Source organism: Conger conger, chromosome 11 (genome assembly GCF_963514075.1).
Source record: "Conger conger chromosome 11, fConCon1.1, whole genome shotgun sequence".
NCBI lineage: Eukaryota > Metazoa > Chordata > Actinopteri > Anguilliformes > Congridae > Conger > Conger conger.
In genome coordinates, this window is record NC_083770.1 from 40,044,679 (window position 1) to 40,068,271 (window position 23,593).

Consider the following 23,593-nt stretch of genomic DNA (forward strand, 5'->3'; position numbering starts at 1 on the left):
AAATGAAAGACCAAAGCTATTACACATGAGCTTTAACTACAGGGACAGCAAACAAATGAGTAAAAAAAATCCCCCAAGGGAATTAGCCAGATGTTTATTGAATATTACTTCCGGGTGCAAAGGACTGTGGGAAATGTTGGCAGAAATGTTGTGCTTCTAAATGAGGAGGGCATCCACAAAGGTATTCCTTTAGTGGTGGCAAGATGCGATGTCGTACTTGTAAATCTAAAAGTTGTGATAATTGTATTCTGGTCACAGAAAGTCATAAATGGTTACAATATTTTGTGAAATAGGCAAACGGTCATTCTTACAAGTCTTATAGAACAGTAAGAAAACTGACTTTCCAATCAATATCTATAAAGAAAACACAATAATTATTTTTGGATGAGTGATTTGCAGAAATAGAGTGGACATTTCTCAATTAATCATGCTGCTACTGTAAAAGCAGTTAGAGGCTTAAATAAATTAAATAAAAATAGTGGAAATCAATGATCTATTTCTGTAATTTAGCTTCCACGTGATGGATGAAGGTGATTGGATTATTGGAAGAGGGTGGGGGGTTAGTGTGTGGGGGGGGGGAGGCTCTTGGCTTTTGGTCTTTGCCTCATCTAACATCTGTAGATATTTAACGGTTTGGGGGTTAAGCAGACATGTCAGTCAAACGGCTTGAGATGAGGGGGGGTGGGGGGGGGGTCACGGGGGGTGGTTGGGTGCGGGGCGGGGACATTGAGTGGCAGGGATTCCGCGAGACTGTCCCTGTAATTGGGGGAACAGCTGACTCGGTCGCGCGCTGGCAGATGGTGTGTGTGGGGTGGGGGTCTGGAAGGGGGGGGGGGATTTGCATTCATTGTTCGGGCGCTTGAGGTCTGTCCAGAGACAATAACCTCGGCAAGAAGCAAGAGAGGATGGGGGGAAGAAACTTTCATTTTCAAAAAAAAAGAGAAAGAAACGGAAATGAATGTAAAAATAAAAGTTAGATAAATACATACGAGGCCTTTTGTCGCGTATCGGTCTGCAGCATTGGTGCCCGCAGCTGTTTTAATTAAGTTTTGAAACTTGTCGTTTTGTTTGTGTAATCTTAATATTACGCACCAACACTGTGGCATATGGCAACTGTTCAAATATGGTTCAAGCTGGGACTACACAGCACTCGTCGCTTTGTTTTTGACGAGCTTACAGGATGTTTTAAAATTCACGCCATCACATAGCCTGTCCCTTTTGATCATTTATATATTTGTTATGTAAGTGTTTTATGAATTAATAATACATTGGCATGTCCGTTTTGGTTTTTCAGCAGCATGCATGTCTTATAACCAATGTACGAAATACGATATGAGCCAATAATTTAAAATCGAAATCGAAGGATTGCTACTGTATGGGGGCAATCGGCTGTGTGGATTCAGAAAGTTACGAACTAAACCATGTGATGTCACTTGCTCACTTTATAACTGTTGCATCGCGTTTATAATAGGAATATCGCGTTATCATGCTGTACATTTTTGTGCTGCCAAATCGTGCCAACAGACATCTCACATCAAGGTCCAAAACTGTATCTCTAAGCGCCTCAGATTTGTGCCATATTGTCTGTTGTTTTAGTAGCGCGACCGTAGCGGTGAAGATTAATTGGCTAACCGAGCTACTATTGTTTATCCTGAAACTGATATGGGGCATCCTTTGAGAGGAATCGGGGCTCTCAATCATATGTATTGTTCTCACAAGAGAAGGAAGAGAGAGCAAGCGTGGATCCATGGCTACGCGACGCGTCTGTCAGGGGCGCACGCGTGCGCTTACGTCTCTTTAGCTCAACTGGCAAATCAATAACAGAATCGTTACCGAATTGTCCTCATCTCAGCAAGACACATTTTATCCTGTTAGTCAGTTCAACCTCTTTACCACTCCGCGTTTCGTCTGTTCTCCGAGCATGCCAGGAACGAGTACAACTTAAAATCTGTTTTACGTGCTCTCCATTATTAAATCGTAGTAATTCTCTCCACTACTTTCCATTGGCAACGGTCAACTCCGCATCAGTTTATCAAATTATGATTTTGCAATTTCCTGCAACAACAGCCACACCTACCACTACTACTATTATAATATTATGATGAATGACAATAATAATGCAGCTGTAGAAAAGCCTACGTTTCCGTGCAGTTATTAAACTAAGCTCAATTTTGAGCTTCTACAAAAAGAAAAAAAAAGAAATGGAAAAAAAACTGACAAGAACTCCCATCAGTTTTTTAGCTGCCCATAACAAGTGGCAGATTTTCTTTGACAAGCTTAATTTCGTATTAATATGTTCATAAAATTAGTTATTGTTATTCAGTTTTATACATTTGAATACTGTAAATAATTTTACATAACTTCATTAAAAGGGTTATATTATTATTATTATTATTATTATTATTATTATTATTATTATTATTATTATTATTATTATGTAGGCCTTCAAGTTGAAGAAGAAGCACATCTTGCACGGAATAGCTGTAGAGCCTATTTTATCTGCGCCTGCATTACATCGAACCACACACACACACACACACACACACACACACACACACCTGAGCGCGCCCCATTACCTAACGAAAAGTTTGGACTAGCGCAGCACGGCGATTGGCTACAGCTGTACACGAAGCCTGCCAAAAAGTCCTGCCAGCGTTGGTATTTACACCAATCAGAGGAGGCGTGTGGACGGTCAGCGCAGAATACAGCTCTCAGCCCCGCCTCCAGCTCCGGCTGGGTACACTCATTCATGGTGTAGGATCCTGAAAGCATCATTTCGAGCACTTGGTCCATGCATTCGGTTAACTGTTTTTCGTCTATCAGTCCGTTCGATCCAGGACCAGAAGGCACGAAGAAGAACCTTCACTCGCTGCTGGAACGCTGTGCGGCTGTGCATTCGTGTGTATAAGAGCTATAGAGTTTGTATGAGTGAGTCTTTCCCGAGAGTGTGCGTGTGTTCTATCTTCATACGTGTGCACGTATGTATGCATGAATGTATGTATGCATGTATGTCTTCAAAGAAACAGGTGATCATTGTTAGCAGTCGAACCGACATTTTGGACGCATTCTTACTTTTCGTTTGAACAATGACTACACCTCAAAGGAAGATAAATCAGTTGCATATCTTTTTACTTCAACAGAACTTTTGAAGGCAAACAGGGGAAGATAATTGATTCTGGACAGATCGGAAATTTCAGAAATTCGAGAGCCCTTTCAGAAATCAGAAACAGCACTTAACTTTTTTTGGATCCACACTTTTGCGCCAAAAAACAAAAAAACCCATTTAATTTACAATTTTATTTATTGGTCATTTATTTAACCAAATCAGCGAATTCTGCACTGTTGTGTGGTAAGTTTTAAATGTTCGGGATTCAAGAACAGCTGATCAGAGAAGTGAACGGAATAAAAGAGGATCATCTTGGAGCGGAGATGGATTCGGTCCGGTCCTGGGTACGGAATGTAGGAGTGGTGGATGCGAACGTAGCGGCACAAAGGTAGGCAACCGTACGAATTCCGGTCCAGCGTTTCTAGTTGCATGTTGTTCTGTGGGATACGCACTGCCCTATTTTAATGTCTGTTTCTGTAACCCGATGGAAACACGAAGCAGCTGCCAAATCAATTTAGACAGTCTCTCAAAGTACTGTAACTTCAAGCTGTATTCAGAAGAGTTGATAAACGTATGCTTGTGTTTAATATATCAATACTTTATTTTAGATTATTAATGAGCTGGCTTGCATAGGCTACAGAAAAATTATGATTGGTAAACGTCATTGTGATAAGGATGTCAACTGTCCTTGCGTTCGGCCTATTTCTTAAGGTCTGCATCATATCAGCATCAAATAAATACTGACACTGGTCTTTTCTCACTTAATTTAACGTACCTGGGCTACTGTCTGACAGCTGATTGCAATTACATTTTCAGCTAACTGTTATTGCAACTTATCATTATTTTTTGCGGGCATATGTAGCATGTTAAATTGTTCTGTAAATCCTATACATTGTTTACTTTTCAAACTGCGCGGTTCTGGTTTATTGAAGCGTTTTATGCAATGTGAATAAGCATGATTCAAACACAGACAGGTCCCAGGGATGGTAGATCGCCCGTATCTACACCCGCAGCTAAAGCGTGTTTTAAAAGAGGACTCTTGGATAGTTGTTAATTAATCAATTGTATTTGGTCTATCAAACTAAAATGTTGAATTATACAAGAGCTTTTCCGTTACGTTTGATTCTAAAAGCGTGGGCTAATATTAACCCACGTACCGGGAGAACAATGCCTTTTCAGAAGCAGCGCTGAAATTAAAAGCAACAGGTCACAGTCTGTGACTCTGGCAGTAAAGTTGACATTTTGAAAATAAATAGAGCGGCGAGCGGCCCGTGCTTTGTGCACGATGAGCGCGCAGCGTGTCCGAGCTGCGCGCCGTCAATAGCGGGAGGTGCGCGTGTCACGAGCCACATAAAAGGATAAGACAAAACGCGACAATGAAACAAAACCACGGTCTGTCACGCCAGGAGTGGTCGGAATAATATTATCTTTATTCGCGATCAAGCTTGTAGCTTCCCCTGGACGCGTATGCAAAAGTGACTTGAATTTGTCCTGGGTTTATGCTGTATAAAAATATGCTGCTCAGTATGGAGTTATGTCGGAATTTCAACAGCGCACTCATGCATTCTCTTCAGTTAAATGTACAACTAATTATCAATGCGTTTGCCGTGTATTTGGCAACTGTAAAATAAAAAGCTAAATAAAGTATAGCCTATAATCCACCATGTATGTCAAATGTCAAAGTTAGGCTGACTACGTACGGCAATGATAACATTTATTTATATATTAAAATGTCTCAGTGTATCTGTACGTTTCGAACATTCATTTTCCATTGATGTTTGGTTACCTGAGTAAGTATATTTACTCATAAAAATGTGTTTACTTTGCCCCTTGCTATTTCCTCAAAGTGTGTCTGTGCCTTTTGAGAAAAGTAAGTATATTTTCTGCAATACAACTTCGAAACCAAGTTTAAAACGAACTAAAAGCATCCGTCCCTGGTCCGTGAATAAACACAATCGGTTCATTTGAAATGACATCTGTTCCTTCAAAAAATATTGCTTGGGAGGTCATATATAGGCTACACCGTTATTTATGCCTTTATGCACGTAGCATAATTTTATTCCCGGTAAACGCTGTTGCGCTGTTGAAAACGTGTTTTTAAATGAATTGTGTGTTTTTAAACACATTTTAAACAGATTATTTTATCACTTCTATCTTACAAATTAAATATGCTCTCCGTGTATCATATATGTTGAAATGGCTTCCATATTCGCGCCGGTATAAAAATTCACCATCAAAGTACTGTCCAATGGCATGTCCTAACTTTCTTGAGGCCCTATAATTTTGTTATTTCCAAAATTAATATTGAAAATGAAGGTTGAGTGTTGACTTGAGTGGGTATAAGCTGGTCGACCATAAGGCAATATATGCACATTTACTACCAGACCAGTAAATATGCAAAACGGAGAACTTGTTTTTCATTACATTTAAAAGAACATAAGGCGTCTAATGCATAATTTAAAGTGCCTTGCTTTATTGAATCACCCTAATAAGATTATTTCAAAGAATTACCAGTTATAAAACTGTTTATTGCCAGAACTGTATGCTTAACAAAATATGTATAATAATAATAATAATAATAATAATAATAATAATAAACATTTATTTAAGGTAACCATTACTGTGCATAAAATAAACTATTTTTCTCCGAAGTATTTAACCTGAAAAATTATTATGTAACAAGACCGTGTTAAATTGCCTGTGTGATAAAGGGATTGAGATCGATGATGTTGGCCAGTTGTGTAAGGTTAACCCTACAACGCGGACGTTTAAGCATTAATCATTAAGATTGTCGAAGGACAAGACTCACCGCCTGACTTCTACTTTGACTGCAGGCAACCCAAATTATCCATGTAAATGAAATGCCCACACGTACCGCTGTTCACGTGTGTGTTGGAGAAAGAGCGAACTTGCTGGCAGCTGGACGGTTCGGCCGGATTGTGCATTTCCGGAGTTGGAACATAATAAAATGTCATACTCGATAATGTGTTATATGTAGGCCACACCATACTGCCACCTAAGGTCTCTCTCGACGGTCATTTTAAACCACTCAATACGAATTCTTACCTTTTCGCAGAACGCTCACGTCTTATGACAAGACCATAAATAGCCTATAAAATCCATGCATTTGTCGTAAATCAAAACTAATCAGCCGTGTATGTCTGAAAATGACAATTCAATGATGACAGTGGAGTTATTTAGACTATTATATTACCTGATCATTTAGTGTAAATATTTGTAAATGACAAGAAATAAATAAATAAATAAAGTATTACTTAATTATTCTGGGAATACACAACTATCCAAAGTTACCTTTTAACATTTTACCACTCGGGAAAATATTTCTTAGAGAAACAATCAATTCATCGTTTTACCAAAGCTATATAAGGTACCCAAACGAAACTTTTAAGAAAACGGGTAAGGTTTGTCTCCAAACCGTTTGCAGTTGTTTTTAGAGCAAAATCAAGGAAACATTTATTCACTCGATTGCCAACATTGCATACACAGAAAATGTATGTATTTATTTATTTAACCGCTATTTAATCAGGTAAAAGTGGTTGAGATCAAATAATCATTTAATTTACAACACTGGCCTGGCATACGTTGTATTTTTCTATCTGGAAAATACTATGTTCTATAGTCTGCCTATTTTTAGCCAATGGACCAAAGTTTTGTGTTCTAAGTTATTTAATGTCATATTTAAATCCTATGCGCCATGCAATTTTCTATTGATCAAAATTGCGCTGATTTTATCCTAATTATGACAGGGATGGCTACTGAAATTAGCTGGTCCTGTTATTTATTTATTTATTTATTTATTTATTTATTTATTTATTTATTTATTTATTGTTAAGAAATCAGCCTTGAAATGGCAAAGCCTACTTAATGTAAGGCCTTTACAGTCTGTTGTTATACTGACCACACATACACCAAATATAACCTATGCTTTTTTATTAAATTTAGTGAATTGTTTTCAGTTACTTTTAGAAATATAACACGATAATAGAAACTTAGATTTTTTAATTTTTTTTCCTAAGCAATCTGACCCCGGGAAATAAAACTTTTACCAAGGTCCAGATTCAATGTAATCGCAGCGCGCCTGGCCCTTACCGCTTAACAACTTAACGGATTTAGTGAGTTCCACAGATCTGCATATGCACGACGGAAAACGAAAAAGCGAAAAGCGATTGAACTACAAGGAAAAAACTCAACACAGCTCAACTGAATCATTGCAGTATTGTTTTGAAAAAGCTATAATTGTTAAAACGAATGTTAAATATTTCAGGTATAAAACTTTTATAGTCATTGTAGTTTATGCAGCACATTTAATTGTTTCATTGTTTAAATATTTTAAACTTAGCATTTTCTATTAGACTTTTTTTCATGAATTAAAATAGAAAGCTCAAGATAGAAAACGATTTTAAAAAATCAAGATAAAAAGTACACTTGAGCTTTTAACCATAGAATACAAAAGAACAACGACAACAATAAAAAATGAGTGAAGTTAATTTGTCAGTTGTTTTTTGCATGTCGTTATTAGAAACCCTAAGACTTAATTACAATATATGAGCTACTGATCACAAATGCATACATTTACAAGAAGTGACGTATATTATTTTTGCAGCTTATGGTACAGGCTATGTTTTCCAAACACACTGTTAATGAAATCAGCTGTGGTAAAACTCACCATATGGTTCAGTTGAGTTCAGTACACTCTCAGAAAAATGGGTACCGTGGCTTGTCTCTATAGAAGAACCCTTTTTAGTTCTTTATGGAACCCTCTGTCATAGATATGAAGTGTGACAATTCCCAAAGAACCATTTTGCCCAAAAAATAACCTTTTAACTAGAGAGGGTTCTTCTGTGGATTCACATTATATTACAAGCATTTGGCAGATGCTCTTATCCAGAGAAACGTACAACAGAGTGCATGCCCATAACTAGGGACAAGTGTGTTGAAAGACCCTAGAGGGAAGGACAGTTCAAAATGCCAGAAGTGACCACAGAGATAAAAACTTGAACCCTGGAGATTAATCTGATGAGAATTACAGGATTCCTTTTGGAACCATTTATTCTGAAAATGCTGCAACTTCTGCCTTCTTTTGTATCACTGTAATGGTTTCACTATTCTATCTTTTTTGCGCTCTTTCCATGTAAAAATGTACCCACACATTTCACAGCAGTGACTGAAGTTAACTGACTATAACCTGGTCGAGTGCCATGTACCAATTGTTTCAATCCAGTGCCCAGATTTGACTCAATAAGAATATTGTGTAACTGAATGCAACATCTCCTCACTTTCATTCAATGCCCAACTCTCTTTCTCCTCTCTCTCTCTCCTCTCTGTCTCTCAGTCCTCTCTCTCTGTCTCTCTCCCTCTCTCTCACGCTCTTTCTCCCTCTCTCTCACTCTCTCTGTCTCTCTCTCCTCTCCTCTCTGTCTCTCACTTTCTCTCTGTCTGTCTCCCTCTCTCTCTCTCTTTCTGTCTCACGCACACACACACACGCTGTCCCTGGATTATGGCTCGTAGTGTATTAGGTCATTGCTGATATCAGTCTAAAAGAGGACCCACCCCCCCCCTCTCCATCCCTCTCTCTCCCCAGCGGAGTGGCCCTGTCTCGGGCACATTTCGAGAAGCAGCCCCCGTCCAACTTGCGGAAGTCCAACTTCTTCCACTTCGTGCTGGCGCTGTACGACAGGCACGGCCAGCCCGTGGAGGTGGAGAGGACAGCCTTCGTGGACTTTGTGGAGCACGAAAAGGTGGGCTTCCTCCCTCTCTGTCGACCCTGTTCCTTCGCCTTCTGTAGTCCGTCCACTGCTAAAGGCACCGCTCTTTTATCCACTCCAAAAGGAACCCTGTGATTCCATAGACTAACACTAAATGGGGCAGCCTGTAGCCTAATGGCTAAGGTACATGACTGGGACCTGGAAGTTTGGTGGTTCAAGCCCCTGTGTAGCCACAATACAATCCGCACAACTGTTGGGCCCTTGAGCAAAGCCCTTAACCCCACATTGCTCCAGGGGGATTGTCCCCTGCTTAGTCAAATCAACTATAAGTCGCTTGATAAAAGCGTCAGCAAAATAAGAAATTATTTTATTTATGTATTATTTAAAATGGTCTGGTATCTTTCACACTTCACACCTATGATAGAGGTTTCCGTAAAGGGAAACTGAAAAGGGTTCCACTATGGAGAGAAGCCAAATAACTTTTATTCTGAGAGTGTCGGTGTGAGCTGGTCTGGGAAACAGGACATTTCTGGCACCATAACCCATTTCCTTCAATGAAAATAATTCCAGCGACAAATTGAAAGCTGTACCAGGTTGTTTTGCACATAAAGGTAACTTCAGTTTAAGGTTTATTTGGGTTTATTTCCCTCACGTGTTCTGAGGGAACGACCAAAGACATCGCTCTCCTTTCAACTGTAAGCTGAATCATTGAATCTCACGCCCACAAAAAAATAAAACCATTCCTGAGTAGTGACAGAAACAAGGTGTGTTTGCTGAGAGGGGGGCTTTTGGTTTTATGGAGAGGGAGAGAGAGATAGAAAGAGAGAGAGAGTGATAATGAGGTGCTTGGCGTAACTAAGGGGGTTCCTGGTGAAAGCTGACAGTTGGTTTGGTCCGGTGTATAAAACTCTGAGAAGCTGGTGCCAGGTTTCTGCAGCACAGAATGATCATCTGTGGATGTGAGAATGAGAGGAGGCGTGTGTCGAGCCAGAGAGGCCTCACAGAGCCAAAAAACTACAATTCCCAGACACCAGAATGCTGCAGGAGCAACGGGGTGAACCTTTCCACACCAAAAGTTTTATTGTTTCAGACTGAGACACTACGCAGCAATGCAAACACTCAGAGAGAGAGAGAGATGATCACACCACAACATGTAATGAATAACAATGCAGAAACTAACCACTGCGGGCCAGATTCATTCATTCTTCTTCTTCTCCCTCTCCTCAATAAGTGGAATATTAAGGATAGAACATAGATTAGCTATAGTTGATAGTGTTCTTTGTCATAGCTGCCATTTTGTGCCTAAGCCTTGGCCACACTCTGGTTGTCCTGCTAATAGAGTGTACTGTAAGTGAGCTGAACTGAATGGAGAGAGAAGACAAGAGCATGTGAACATGCTCTGAGCTTTTTATACAGTTAACAAAGTTAATAAAGAAATTACTGATGCATTATATTCTATGAGGATTTGTTTCAGTTCATTAATCTGATTTCAATTAATTTCCTGAGCTGACTGAAGTGAGATGGAATTGATCTCAACTCCTGTCCTGTTTCAATTTCGTTGATGACACTTCCTTCCTCATTCTCCCTTAGAGATACACTTTCAGGTCGTTTCTCTCTCTCTCCCTCACTCTCTCCCTCTCTCTCTCACTCTGTCTATCTTTCTCTCTCTCCCTCCCTCTGTCTCCCCCCCTCTCCATCTCTTTCATCCTCTCTTCTCTCTCTCCTCTCTGAAGATATGTGTGTTGGTATGGTGGTAATCCCCTCAGGGGCCAGTGAGAGAGATTGAGGGAGGAGAGTGGAGGATGGGGGGAGATATGGAGGGAGAGAGATGGAAGAAGAGAGGGAGGAAGAGAGAGGGGTGGTTTCTCTGTTCAGCGTCTTTCAGCACCAGGATGGTTTCCCCTTAGAAAAACATCCTGAGTGCTGAACACACACACCCTCACACACCTGCATCACACACACACACACACCCTCACACACCTGCATCACACACACACACACACACACCCTCACACACCTGCATCACACACACACACACACACACACCCTCACACACCTGCATCACACACACAAACACACACCCTAACACACCTGCATCACACACACAGACACACACAGACACAACCCTGTTCCTGGAGATCTACTGTCCTGTCAGTTTTCACTCAATACAATAGGTAAATCCTGTTGAGCTGGTAATTAGTAGACTCAGGTATGGCAAATTGTGAAAACCTACAGGATGGTAGATCTCCAGGAACATGGCTGGTGACCACTTGAGTCCCCAACCCTCCCCCCCCCCCATTCAAGTGTCCCTGTTCCACAGCTACTGTTCTGCCTTAAACAAACAACACCCCCCTCCCTCTTTCATTCATTCAGTCATTCATTCATTGTGGCCATGGAGCTGCTCTGCTCCACTGCCATTGGCTTAACAGTGACTGGCAGCATTGTGATTGGCTCAGCTGTGATTAGGCTGGACTGTGATTGACCCTGTGCTTTCCCCCTGAAGGAGCAGACAGGAGAGAAGACAAACAACGGCACTCACTACAAACTGCAGCTCCTGTACAGCAATGGTGAGATTCCCGCACGCGCTCAGACTGTCTCTCCCACTGTCAGCACGCCAGTCCTTCCAGCTCTTCCTCTCTGGTTTCTGTCCAGTCAATATATATGTAATAGTTTTTGATTCAAATACTTTTCAATTCTTGACTGAGTTGGACTTGTCTGGTGTATTGGAACCTATGAAATACTATAATACCTATGAAAAAGTGCAAACCCCACCTTTTGCTCCTCTTGGTTGGCTCAATTGCACCAGACAAGATCAATCGAGCACAGAAAAGTATTTTAATCCAAAACAATGATGTATTTGACCCAGGTCTGATCAGAATCACCCAGGATCACGTTAGAGCTGTGTTGGGGTAGGGTCCAGTGGTAGAGGTTCAGAAAGAGCTGGAGTTTATCCGAGACCTTCCGGGATTGGGCCTTTCCAGCCCATGTGACCGGGTCACGTGGCGCGCGTCTGTCCTCGGAAGCACTCGATCTCCCGCTCTCCGTGTCCGTCCGCCGGGCTCCTCCCACCTCGTTCGCCGGCTCTTTGAACACGGGCCGGGCGGGAGCGAATCGCAGACGCCTTTTTGTCGTGCTCGTTAAGCAAAGCGAGGTAAACTCGTTACCCGCCCGTGGAGTTCTACTGCTACCGTGCTCAGCTCCCAGGAGTCACGGACCCCCACCCCCCCACCCCACCCCCCAAACACCCCCCAACCAGAACCCCAACCGGCATGACTGCCATACCCAAGGGACAGGAGATAAAAGCCTCACCCCCCCACCCCCCATAACCCCCTTCGGCTGTATCAAAGGGCTCTCGATTGATACTTTGATGCAGGGAATGTTTTCAAAATTACGCTCTGTGAAGATGGGGGCGTGGGGGGGGCACGGACTTGCGTGCGCGGGATGCGTGCCGTAGTGTTCGGAAGACAGAAGTTCGTCAAGGGTGGAAGACTTTTAATTTCAGACCTCTGGACTTTCCACCGCTGGAAAAAGGAGAATATAAGTATATACACTCAGTGAGCACTTGATTAGGTATTTATTAGACATATTTTTTAGACTTATTTGTCTTCTGCTGCTGTAGCCTATTCACTTAATCTCTGAACACGTTGTGTGTTCAGAGATGCTATTCTGCATACCACTGTTGTAATGTGTGGTTATTTGCTTTACTGTCACCTTCCTGTCAGCTTTGACCAGTGTGGCCCTTCTCTTCTGACCTCTCTTATTACCAAGGCGTTTTTGCCCGCAGAACTGCTGCTCACTGGGTGTTTTTTGTGTTTTGCACCATTCTCTGTAAACTCTCGAGCCTGTTGTGCGTGAAAATCCCAGGAGATCAGTTTCTGAGATACTCAAACCACCCTGTCTGGCACCAATAATCATTCCACGGTCACTTGAATCACATATGTTCCCAATTCTGACATTTGGTCTGAAGTTGAACAGTTGAACCTCTTGACCATGTCTGTATTCTTTTATGCATTTACTTGCTACCACATGATTGGCTAATTAAATATTAGCATTCACAAACTGGTGTACAGGTCTACCAAATAAAGTGCTCACTGAGCATATATACTGATTAAAACAGGCCACTCAACCAATCTGCGCTCATCATTTACATACAGTAGAGCAAGGAAGTCAAGCTCAAATCTAGAACTGGATTTAAACCCACATGCACTGCGGCCCTCCAGGACTGGAGTTAAACCTGCAGACACTGTGGCCCTCCAGGACTGGAGTTAAACCTGCAGACACTGCGGCCCTCCAGGACTGGAGTTAAACCTGCAGACACTGTGGCCCTCCAGGACTGGAGTTAAACCTGCAAACGCTGCGGCCCTCCAGGACTGGAGTTAAACCGGCAAACGCTGCAGCCCTCCAGGACTGGAGTTAAACCGGCAAACGCTGCGGCCCTCCAGGACTGGAGTTAAGCCTGCAGACGCTGGGTTGTAATCTCAGGATGTGGGTCTGTAAGCAGTGAGAGAATAGAAGCCCTGTCACCGGGGCTCCACATGGTCAGCCGTCACGGTTGACACGACCCAGATTTAGGTCAGTGCTCGGCTGGAACAGAAAATCGAAGCGCTTGTCTGTTCTTGGTGAAATTTATGAAGTTTGAACATACCTGATTGCCGGGATGCATGCCTTAGGTCTGAGGGTCACATGAAGAGCTTACATCTGACATATTCTCTCTCTCTCTCCCTCTCCCTCTCCCTCTCTTTGTGCATATGTCTAGGGGTGCGGACAGAGCAGGACCTGTACGCACGACTCATCGACTCAGTCACAAAACAGGTTGGTCTGCTTGCATTATGGGATTTGTAGTTTATCCTGTGATTTTTTTGGACTGAACTAAGATGGCTGTTCCTCTCTCTCTCAGCCCATCGCATATGAAGGACAGAACAAGAACCCAGAGATGTGCAGAGTGCTGCTCACCCATGAGGTCATGTGCAGGTGAGACATGAACACACACACACACACACACGCACAAGCATACACACACACACACATCCCCCCTCCACACACACACACGCAAAAGCAAACGCACAGGCATGTACATGCACGCACACATACAACCGCACACAAACACACTGTACTTTTTGTGACATATTGCAATATGGAAAATATCCTCAAATAGGAGTGTGACTGAAAATATGTGCGGTTTGTTATCTCTCCCCACCTCCCCACCTCCTCCCTCCTGCCTCTCCATACAGCCTCCCCTGTTCCTCCCCTACCCTCCTACCCCCGCCCGTTCCCCTCCCGAACCCTGTCCCGGGACAGCCGTAGGGTGGGCTGGTCTCCCGTCTCTCAGCACTGATCAGTTAAAACCCTTCTGCTCACACACTCACACTCCCCTGGCTGGCCTGGCTTGGCGCTGATTTTGGGGTGTAAGTGAGTCCTGCACGCACCGCGCGTCTCTGCGGGACCAGCGTAGCACACCCCTGCTCTGGGAAAGCACCGCTCCGACAGGAGCTCTCAAACCGGGGCCCGATTCCAGGAGGAAAAACTGGATTCTTCAGGGGTGGAAATCCGTTAAAATATGCCGTTTTGACATGAACGGACTAGGCTAACCTCGATATAGAGTAGCTCAGGTTTTACCCCAATGTAGCCTGCATGACTACATCAAAATCAGTTAGAAATTTCACTTTTCAAGCGAATTTATTTAAACTTTTCAGCCACGTTTTGACACAAAAACGTTCACTGGGAATAGTATTTGGACATTTGCTGGGTGGATTTTCAAAATGACATCATTCTTATACTTTCAACATTTTCAAGCTATTCGATTATGATTGAGCAGCAAAAAATAGGGGTAAAATCTGTAAATTTCACATTTCTATGAATAATATGTCAGCTGTAAATTACATAATTACATGCATAGTATTTTCATCTTAATAAGTTTAAGCATTTTCAATATAGAGTATAAATATGTTAATCAAGGCTGTAGAAAATCAAAGTTAGTTACATGAGTAATTTGTGAGTTGTAAAAGTTTGTCTGATCACTGAGCTCTGTTACTAGCAGCAAAAAAACCCAGAAAAGGCCAGAGATTAAGAGTAGAGGGTCAGGCCTGTTTGTGTGTGTGTGTGTGTGTGTGTGTGTGTGTTTTGGGGGGGCGGTACGTTAGTGAAATGAAGCGTGTTGGGGGGTACCCCCTTTTGACTGTGGCTGTGTCACAGTACGCACGCTGAGCTCCTGAGACAAGGGCCTTTTTGGGGGTGCGTGTGGGGGGGGGCGGGGGAGGAGACCTGAGCGTTTCTTGCGGGGGGGGGGGGGGGGGCTGGCTGGGATTTGCCATTGTAGAGGCAGCAGATGACTCACAGCTGGCTAATAACAGACAGAGACACCGAGGGCAGGCCTCACAGCTGGGGGGTGAGTCTGTCGGGAGGGGGGGCGCGGGCTGGGACAGGGGAAGGGTGTGTGTGTGTGTGTGTGTGTGTGTGTGTGTGTGTGGAGGTGTAGGGTGGCAGATGGCCTGGGGTGGGGGTACTTTTGTTATGCAGCGATGAAGGAGGGGTGGCCCAGAAAAGGACAGAAAAGAGTGTGTGCGCGCGTGTGTGTGTGTGAGGTACGATCAGGCAGGAGAAGGGGGGGGGGTTTGATTACAAAATCAAACTGACAGATTGCTTGGCTGGCCTTTTTGCGTTTGAATGCTCCCTCTTGCCTCCCTCTCTCTTTCTTTCCCTCTCCCTTTTCTCTCTCTCTCTCTGGTCCTCCTGCTCTGTTGTTGTCTTCTTTCTTCCTTTCTTTCTCGCCCTCTCCCTGTTTTTGTGTTTTTTTTGTTTCTCCCAGCCTTTGTAGTGGCTGTGGCAGCAGGTCTGTGGGTCAGTCTGTACCCCCCCCCCAAAAAACCACAGGATCTGGGCCGAGACACTGCTGTTGCCCTGCCCTGCTCAGTCCGTCCAGGAAACGGTTGCATTCATTGTGACGGTTTTAACCGACCATACAGTCAGTATGCCAGGTTTGACTGACCCCATGGTTATTGCAGTGAGTTCAGCTGACAACACAGTTGTTGGTTTAACTTACCGTAAGGTCGCTGTGGCAGTTTTAACTGACCATACAGACCATACACTCATTGTGCTGGATTTAACTGACCGCACATTCATTGTAGTTGTTTTGACTGACTGCACGGTCATTGGAGCGTTTTTGACTGACTGTAAAGTCAGTGCTGGAGGTTTGTCTGAGTGTAAAGTCATTGCTGAGGGTTTGACTGTCTGTAAAGTTATTGTTGGGGGTTTGTCTGAGTGTAAAGTCAGTGCTGAGGGTTTGTCTGAGTGTAAAGTCAGTGCTGAGGGTTTGTCTGAGTGTAAAGTCAGTGCTGGAGGTTTGTCTGAGTGTAAAGTCAGTGCTGGAGGTTTGTCTGAGTGTAAATTCAGTGCTAGGGGTTTGTCTGAGTGTAAAGTCAGTGCTGGGGATTTGTCTGAGTGTAAATTCAGTGCTGGGGATTAACCGTGCCTTCCTTGTGTTTCTGTGTAGCCGCTGCTGCGAGAAGAAGAGCTGTGGCAACCGTAACGAGACCCCCTCAGACCCCGTCATCATCGACAGGTAAGACCCCCGCCTCCACCCCTGTCCCACCCCACCCCAGGCGGCTAGAAAACCTGCACTTTTCAACCGAATCTAACCAGGTTTTCACCGGAACACCAAGAAGTTTTCACCGGCTTTTCAACACAAAAAGGGGATGGACTCCACTTGTTGCCCAGAACCTTTGAGTGTTACGCATATGTATAAAAGCGCGTGTTAAAGACCTGAATGTAGACAGAGAGATAAACAGAGGGAAAGAAGAAAGGAGGAAGAAAGGAAAGGGACTGGCAGAGGGAGGTATAAAACGGGAACCGACATCGCTCGGCGACAGGGTCCCACAAATCAGCCGGACGCGTTTATCTGCCCGTAGAGACGGGCCCCTGGCAGGAGAAAGGGAGGGTTATGGAGGGCGAGAGGAAGAGGAGGAGGAGAGGAGGAGAGGAGCAGCAGTGCGGCAGCGCTAGTGCTAGCGATGGCTACAGTCCAACAGCCCAGTCTGTACATGCTGTTTATGAACTCCCCCATTAGCATGAGGTCAGGAGGTCAGCGATGGGCAGCACTGAGCGTGATGTACAAACACAGTGGTTGCAAATACACACACACACACACACACACACATAGACACTCACACACATACACACACACACACGCACGCACACACATACACACACACATACACGCATACACACACACATACATACACACACACCCACACACACACACATACATACATACACACACACACTCTCACACACACACACACTCACACACACACACACTCAAGCACGCACGTACACACACACGACTTGCCAACATCCTCTTTCCTCCTTGAGTCTGTTGAAAAGCCATGGAATGTGCTTCCATCAATGGTGCTGAAAGCCATAGTTTGTGCACATTGAGAATGTCATGAATATCTTTTTTTCTGTGTGATTTTGACTGGACCCGTTTCAGCTGAATGGAAATAAGGCTGCAGTCAATAATCAAGGTGACAGAGGGTTAATGTGCCCTAAGCCCTTGTTGCTTTTAGGACAGGGGTTCCAAAAGGGGAACTCTTTCCACTTAAGGAGAGAGTACATCTTCAATAGGTCAAGTCACCTTATGATGAGTCCAAAACCACCATATGAACTCAATGAATTCTTAAGGTCATTTGCCTGTTGTTTGTGGCCATGTACAAACCTAAACCCCTGTCAGGACCCTTTACTGGGTGCCTGCCTGTAATTTGGGGAAATCAGGTACCCTTGAGACAGGGGGTCTCCAAAACCACCAGTAGCACTTTAGCTTTTTGGTATAGCAGGTGGAAAAAGCGAGCTGAGAAGTGATTTGTTCTGGCATCCCAGGCTGCTGCGTGCCTGTCGGACCTGGGCGCTGGAACTGGTTCAGGGGGACAGTGAAGGTCTGAAAGCTGTGAAGGTCTGAGAGCTGTGAAGGTCTGAAAGCTGTGAAGGTCTGAAAGCTGAATCTCCGTGTGTCTCCGGGCGGCGGCTCCTGTGAGCGTAGCTCCTCGCGTGAGAAAGAGGACTTCCTGGTCCTGGCGGAGAAGGCGGAACACTCACAGAGCTGTTTCCTGCTTAGCGCAGAGTCAGGCCGGGGTTTGGCTCCTATCGGCTGAGCAAAAGGAAACATTTTCTCTGATTTGCTGTGACCATTCTGCCTCTTCAACCCCCCCCCCCCTTTTCCAGTTTCTTCCAGTTTCTCACTCTCTCTTTCTATCCCCTATGGGCTCCCTCTCTCTCTCCCTCCCTCTCTTCCCTCTCTTCCCTCTCTCCTCCCTTCACGCTGGCTGGCTGTTGACAGTGCGTCTCTGAGGATCTCTGAAGATAGTTTTCTGATAATGGAAAAAAAGTTTCCCAGAATTCCTCTGTCCAGCTGTTTTTCTCATTTAGCAAATTACTTTCCCTACGGCAACCCCCCCCCCCCCCACCACCACCTACCCCCCCACCCTGTCTCCCAGCCCTCCTCTTCACCAAAGAAGAAGAAGGCGGTGGCAGTACTCATATGTTACTCCGAGGCGCTGGTAACGTAGGGTCTATTTCACTGCTTTGGGCTCAGGCGGGCTAATGGCTAACAGCCTGGCTCTTTGTGTGAGAGGCCAGGATTAGCTGGAATCTTTGCCCTGTCCCTCTGATGGCAAGGCTGTGAGTCCTGGGCCGTTCAGGCTCCTCTACCTCATCCCGGGACAGAGACCACACTCCACTGGGGCCTCCGTTAGCGGGTGGGTGGGGTAGCGCTAGCGTTAGCCTCCGGGTGGTCGAGCTACAGACGCTGCCATGGTTATTTACTGGAGCCCAAATGGAGGAAATCTCAATACCTCTGTGTGTGATGGGACTGCCTGCTTGTGTTTTGTGTGTGTATGTGTGTGACTGTGTATGGATATGTGTCTGTGTGTCTGTGTGTGTGAGACTCTGTTTGTGTGTGTGTGTATATGAACGTGTGTTTGTGTATATGAGCGTGTGTGTGTTAGTGTGTGTGTGTGTGTTTGTGTATATGAGCTTGTGTGTGTGTGTTAGTGTGTTAGTGTGTGTGTGTGTGTGTGTGTTAGTGTGTGTGTGTGTGTGTGTGTGTTAGTGTGTGTGTGTGTGTGTGTGTTAGTGTGTGTGTGTGTTTGTGTGTGTGTGTGTGTGTGTGTGTGAGTGTGTGTGTGACCCTTCCCCTGACCTTTCCCCCCTGGTCGCTGCTCCAGGTCTAAATTATTCATGTGTGTACAGCGGGGTGAGGCTGTGTGTGTGTGTGTGTGTGTGAGAGCAGTCAGCCTCCTGCTCCTGATCCAACACCTGTTCTGCAATTAACATGCAGCAAGCTGGAGCCTCCCCCTCCCTCTCTCTCCTCCCTCCCATTCTTCTCCTCTTCTGTCCATCCCCATCATTCTGTTCCCCATTCTTTATCTTCTCCTCCATCAGCCTCCTACAAGTCTTTCATTCCGCCCTTCATGGATTAGATTTTAAACCTTCTCATCCTTCGTTTGCTCACCATAACCAACACGCAATGTACCCTAACAGAGTATCAGTCCTCTGTACTCCTCCCTCCATTTCTCCCTCTCTTTTTTCCTCCTTTCCCTCCCCTCCCTCCATGTTCTCTGTTTTTCTCACTTCCCTCTACCCCCCCCCCCCCTTTCACCATCTAATATTGAAATAATTAGACGATGTCATTAGAACACCCCACAAACACAAGGGGCTTTCCCCAATTCCCCCGACTCGCCTTCCTTTCTCTTTTTAATCTGCCTCCCATATTGCTGGGGCTTAACCCCACCCCCCCACCCCCCACAGCCCAGGCCATGTGCCCCTCTCCCCCCCCCCTAATCCTGCTCATATATAAAGAAGAGAGAGGGGATTACATATGATCTATTTGGGGAGAATGGAGGGGAGGGGCCATTGTGGGGGTGTACCCCACCCTACACCGGGACACGGGCAACAGCAGGGCTACCCCCACTCCCCACCCAGGGGCTCCCCGGAAAATATGGGCCCGGTCGTGGTCACGATCACGATCAGTATTGTGTTGTGTTGTCCATTGTTTGTGGGCCTGCCGCGCTGAATGGCCACCCTCTCTGCATGCTATCGCTTTCAGTTTATCTCCGTCACCGCGACAACAGATGGAAACGGGCCCATTAGCTCAACGGCTAACTCTGCTAATACTTGACTTGTAAGTGGGACATTGTCCCTGTGAGATGATTCGATGAATAAATGAGTCTCGGGTCTTGGTTGGCTCTTGAAGGTGATGATGCTCGAGTGCTGGGCCGGCTGAATTAGGCATTTCCTGTGAAACCTTGTTTTTTGGCATTTCCTGTGAAACTTTGCTTTTTGGCATTTCCTGTGAAACCTTGCTTTTTGGCATTTCCTGTGAAACTTTGCTTTTTGGCATTTCCTGTTAAACCCTGCTTTTTGGCATTTCCTGTGAAACTTAGCTTTTTGGCATTTCCTGTTAAACCTAGCTTTTTGGCATTGCCTGTTAAACCTTGCTTTTTGGCATTGCCTGTTAAATCTTGCTTGGTCAGTGAACCGCCCCTCAACTTGACAGATGATGCTTCATGCGTGGTTCTCTGAAACAGCACATGCTATTGGTGGGTGGAAGACAATAAAACTGGTTAAAGTATATACCTTGAAAGAAATTAATTTCCAAAGTGAAAAAGATGAATTATGGACTCATTTATGGTGATATTTAAGAGAAGAACAGGGCTTCTTTTGTGTAAAAAAAAAGTTGGACAACAGCAGTGGAATGAGAGTTTCTGGTTTTATGTAGTATAAAACTATGTAATTCATATCCAGATCACATCCTTTTTTGGGTTTTTGATTTTTCCACAGCTGGAACAGACACTGTGTTAAAGCATGAATGCTCGTTAAAGCGCACAGACTTCTCTGGCTCCTCTTAGGCATATGGCCATACATTTAATATATCCTGCATCACTGACAAATACACGGTATATTGATGAGTCTGTCTCTGTTATTTACATGGAATCCAACATGGATTTATTGATATGATAGATTTTATTGTGGCTCATACAGCAGACCTAGATTCAGTGTATGCATCCTGAATATTCACATAAAAGGTTCTATACAGTGTGTCTTTACAGTAATGGCTGTGTGCCCAGTTTTCTTATGTTTTGTTAGAGACCACTATAATGCAGGTACTCTGTCTTACCCAGAACTATTGAATCACAGACCCAGATGAATGAGTTTCTGTGAGTTCCTCTGTGATCCCACTTTTGGATATATGAAGGTAGAAGGATATTAACAGTGACATCTCTGAAGTTTTGCAACATCTCTCATATTGGAAGAGGCAAATCTTTGACTGATTACGTGTCTGCAAGTTAATTGGGAGGTCATGAATCATGGTTACACAGCACCAGAGGAGGGTGGGGGTGAGGATTTTGGGATTTTTTTGGGGGGGTAGGGGAGGGAGCAGTGGGGGTTATGAGTGCCAATTACCTTTCAGGGATCAATATATAGACAGACAGAGGAAAGAGGAATCCATCGGAGAGGAGCAGGGGGGAAGGGAATCAATGGCGCACACTATCTCACTAATTGATCGTGTTCGCATGGGCACCTTTTTAACAAGGAGAATAATCGATCGGGATTTTCCAATCGCGTCAATACGGCCTTTCCCTTCCCCTTAAAACGAGCAGCATTTCTCCCGAGTCGCAAACCCTGGGGACGGAATGTAGGGGGAGGTGCGACTGGTGCCCCCCCAAATTTGTCTGTGTACACCCCTCCTCATTTACTGATTCACATCCCCCTAAATACTGAACAGTAGCTATAGAGGAAAGTGTAAGAATTTGAACAGCGAATGTTGAGGAACAGCTTCAGATATACAGTGCATTGTCTTTGTCATTTCTGTCGATGTAATTAGTGTTGTGTGGCTATTGCTTTTCGTTGAGATAGTTTGCCGGACAGAGAGGAATCTATTACTTTTAATCTTGTGCAGCACGTTTTATTGATCGCTGTGGGTTCTGAGACAAGCCAGAAACAAAATGGGTCTCAGTGCTGGCACCTCGCTTTCAAGGATAATCCCTGTAAGAAAACTGCCTTCTGACTGTGCGTTTACCGCTCTTTAAACACCAAGCTTTCCTGGTGTAAAACCCAGCTATGACCAGCTTGAAATGACCAGTTACCAGCTGTTCCCACACATAGCTTTAGCTGCTTTTTTCAGCAGGGTTTAGCACTGAGAAAAGCGTAAAGTGAATATCGCTCACGGATTAGCTCCACAAGCTCGCTGAGAATGAAGTGAATATCGCTCGCGGTTTAGCTCCACAAGCTTGCCAGCCTCTCGCTGTAATGTAAATGGAGGGGAACTCGGTTTATCCCCTTCCCAAGGAACCCTTGAGAACACAGAGCGAGAAGGAATTTTTGGAAAAGGCCGCGAAGCAATCGGCAAAAAAAACAGAGGAGAAATGGAAGCAGCAGCCATTTTTTTTTCCGGACGGTGTCAGAGTTCGAATTCCTGCCCTGTCCCACATGTACGCTCAGTAGCAGCCCGATCTCTCCTCGCCTCGCAGAACGTCCACACGCTCCGCACACCCGACTCTCTCTGCCCTCAGCGTTATTCGGGGAGACGGGCCCCATTCCGGTGCCTGTTTTCGCCCTAAATCACTCGGCCCCTTCACTCCTCTACCGATGGAGCTCAACGCTTTTCGCGGTTTTCTGGCAGTGCGGGGCAGACAGGATGTTCCCCTTTAGAGTCCTGTTTTAGGCCTCATTGAGACCCACTTTCCCGTGGCTAACCTTTCTGCATGGACAGCCCCAGAGCCATTCCTCACCGTTAGCGGGAGGTCGTTCTGTAGGGCTAGCATGTGCTAGCGGGGGGGGGAGATGGAGGTCAGTTACGCAGATCAATACCGTGACAGGTCATCGCTATGAGCTCGGTCTGCAAGCTGCAGCCTGTCCTCATTCACAAAAAGGTACGATTAGTGTTAGCATAGAGCAAAAAGCATGATTAGCATTTCTGCAAAGCAACAAGCATGATTAGCGTTAGCGTGAAGGAAGAAGGACGATTAGCATTAGCATAAAGCAAAAAGCACGATTAGCATTAGCGCAAGAGTGCAAGAGTGGCCAACTGAGCTTGATGTCGAGGCAGTGTTGGGTTGACGTTGCTATGGCGATGCTGCTGCAGTTGTGGCCGTTGGCTGGATTAGTGGTGCTAGCCGCAGTCATGGAGACCGCGCAGGTACAGGTGAGAGAGTCCGAGCTGAGGTAGACAGGTGAGTCACGTTTCAGCGGTCTGGTGGAGCCAGGCAACGGACCATGGCTGACAAGCAACCAGACAGCACGCACACACACACACACCTCACACTCACACACACAAACTCTCTCACACACACATACACACACACACACCTCACACTCACACACACAAACTCTCTCACACACACACACACACACACACCTCACACTCACACACACAAACTCTCTCACACACACACACACCTCACACTCACACACACAAACTCTCTCTCACACACACACACACACACACACACACACTCTCTCTCTCTCACACACACACACACACACACACACACACACTCACACACTCACACAGAAACCCTGTCCCCCCGATCCTGGACGGTCCCTTTAGAGTTCCTGTCACACTGAGAGCCTCGCTGGGGACACTTGTTCCCCTGTCGCCGGGCAGAATTAAAGATTCCAGAGGCTGGGAAATCAGTGTGTACGGCCGCTACAGCACTCAGCCGTGCGTCTCTGTGGTGGGGGGGGGGGGGGGGGTGTGCTGTCGTCTTCT

The 23,593-nt window shown here is 45.0% G+C and overlaps 1 protein-coding gene across 10 annotated transcripts in view; it reads left to right on the forward strand.

The window, feature by feature from the left end:
* The first annotated feature begins 3,360 nt into the window (after window positions 1-3,360).
* The window catches only part of ebf2 (EBF transcription factor 2), a 42,954-nt gene continuing 22,721 nt past the window's right edge, over window positions 3,361-23,593 (forward strand). For 8 of the 10 annotated variants that reach the window (XM_061259977.1, XM_061259981.1, XM_061259987.1 and 5 more), the window contains exons 1-6: window positions 3,361-3,494; window positions 8,709-8,865; window positions 11,336-11,399; window positions 13,589-13,644; window positions 13,730-13,803; window positions 16,322-16,390. In XM_061259977.1, coding sequence (XP_061115961.1) covers window positions 3,361-3,494; window positions 8,709-8,865; window positions 11,336-11,399; window positions 13,589-13,644; window positions 13,730-13,803; window positions 16,322-16,390 — 554 coding nt within the window. The remainder of the gene's footprint in view (window positions 3,495-8,708; window positions 8,866-11,335; window positions 11,400-13,588; window positions 13,645-13,729; window positions 13,804-16,321; window positions 16,391-23,593) is intronic. The other 2 variants (XM_061259983.1, XM_061259982.1) reach the window with 2 other exon arrangements.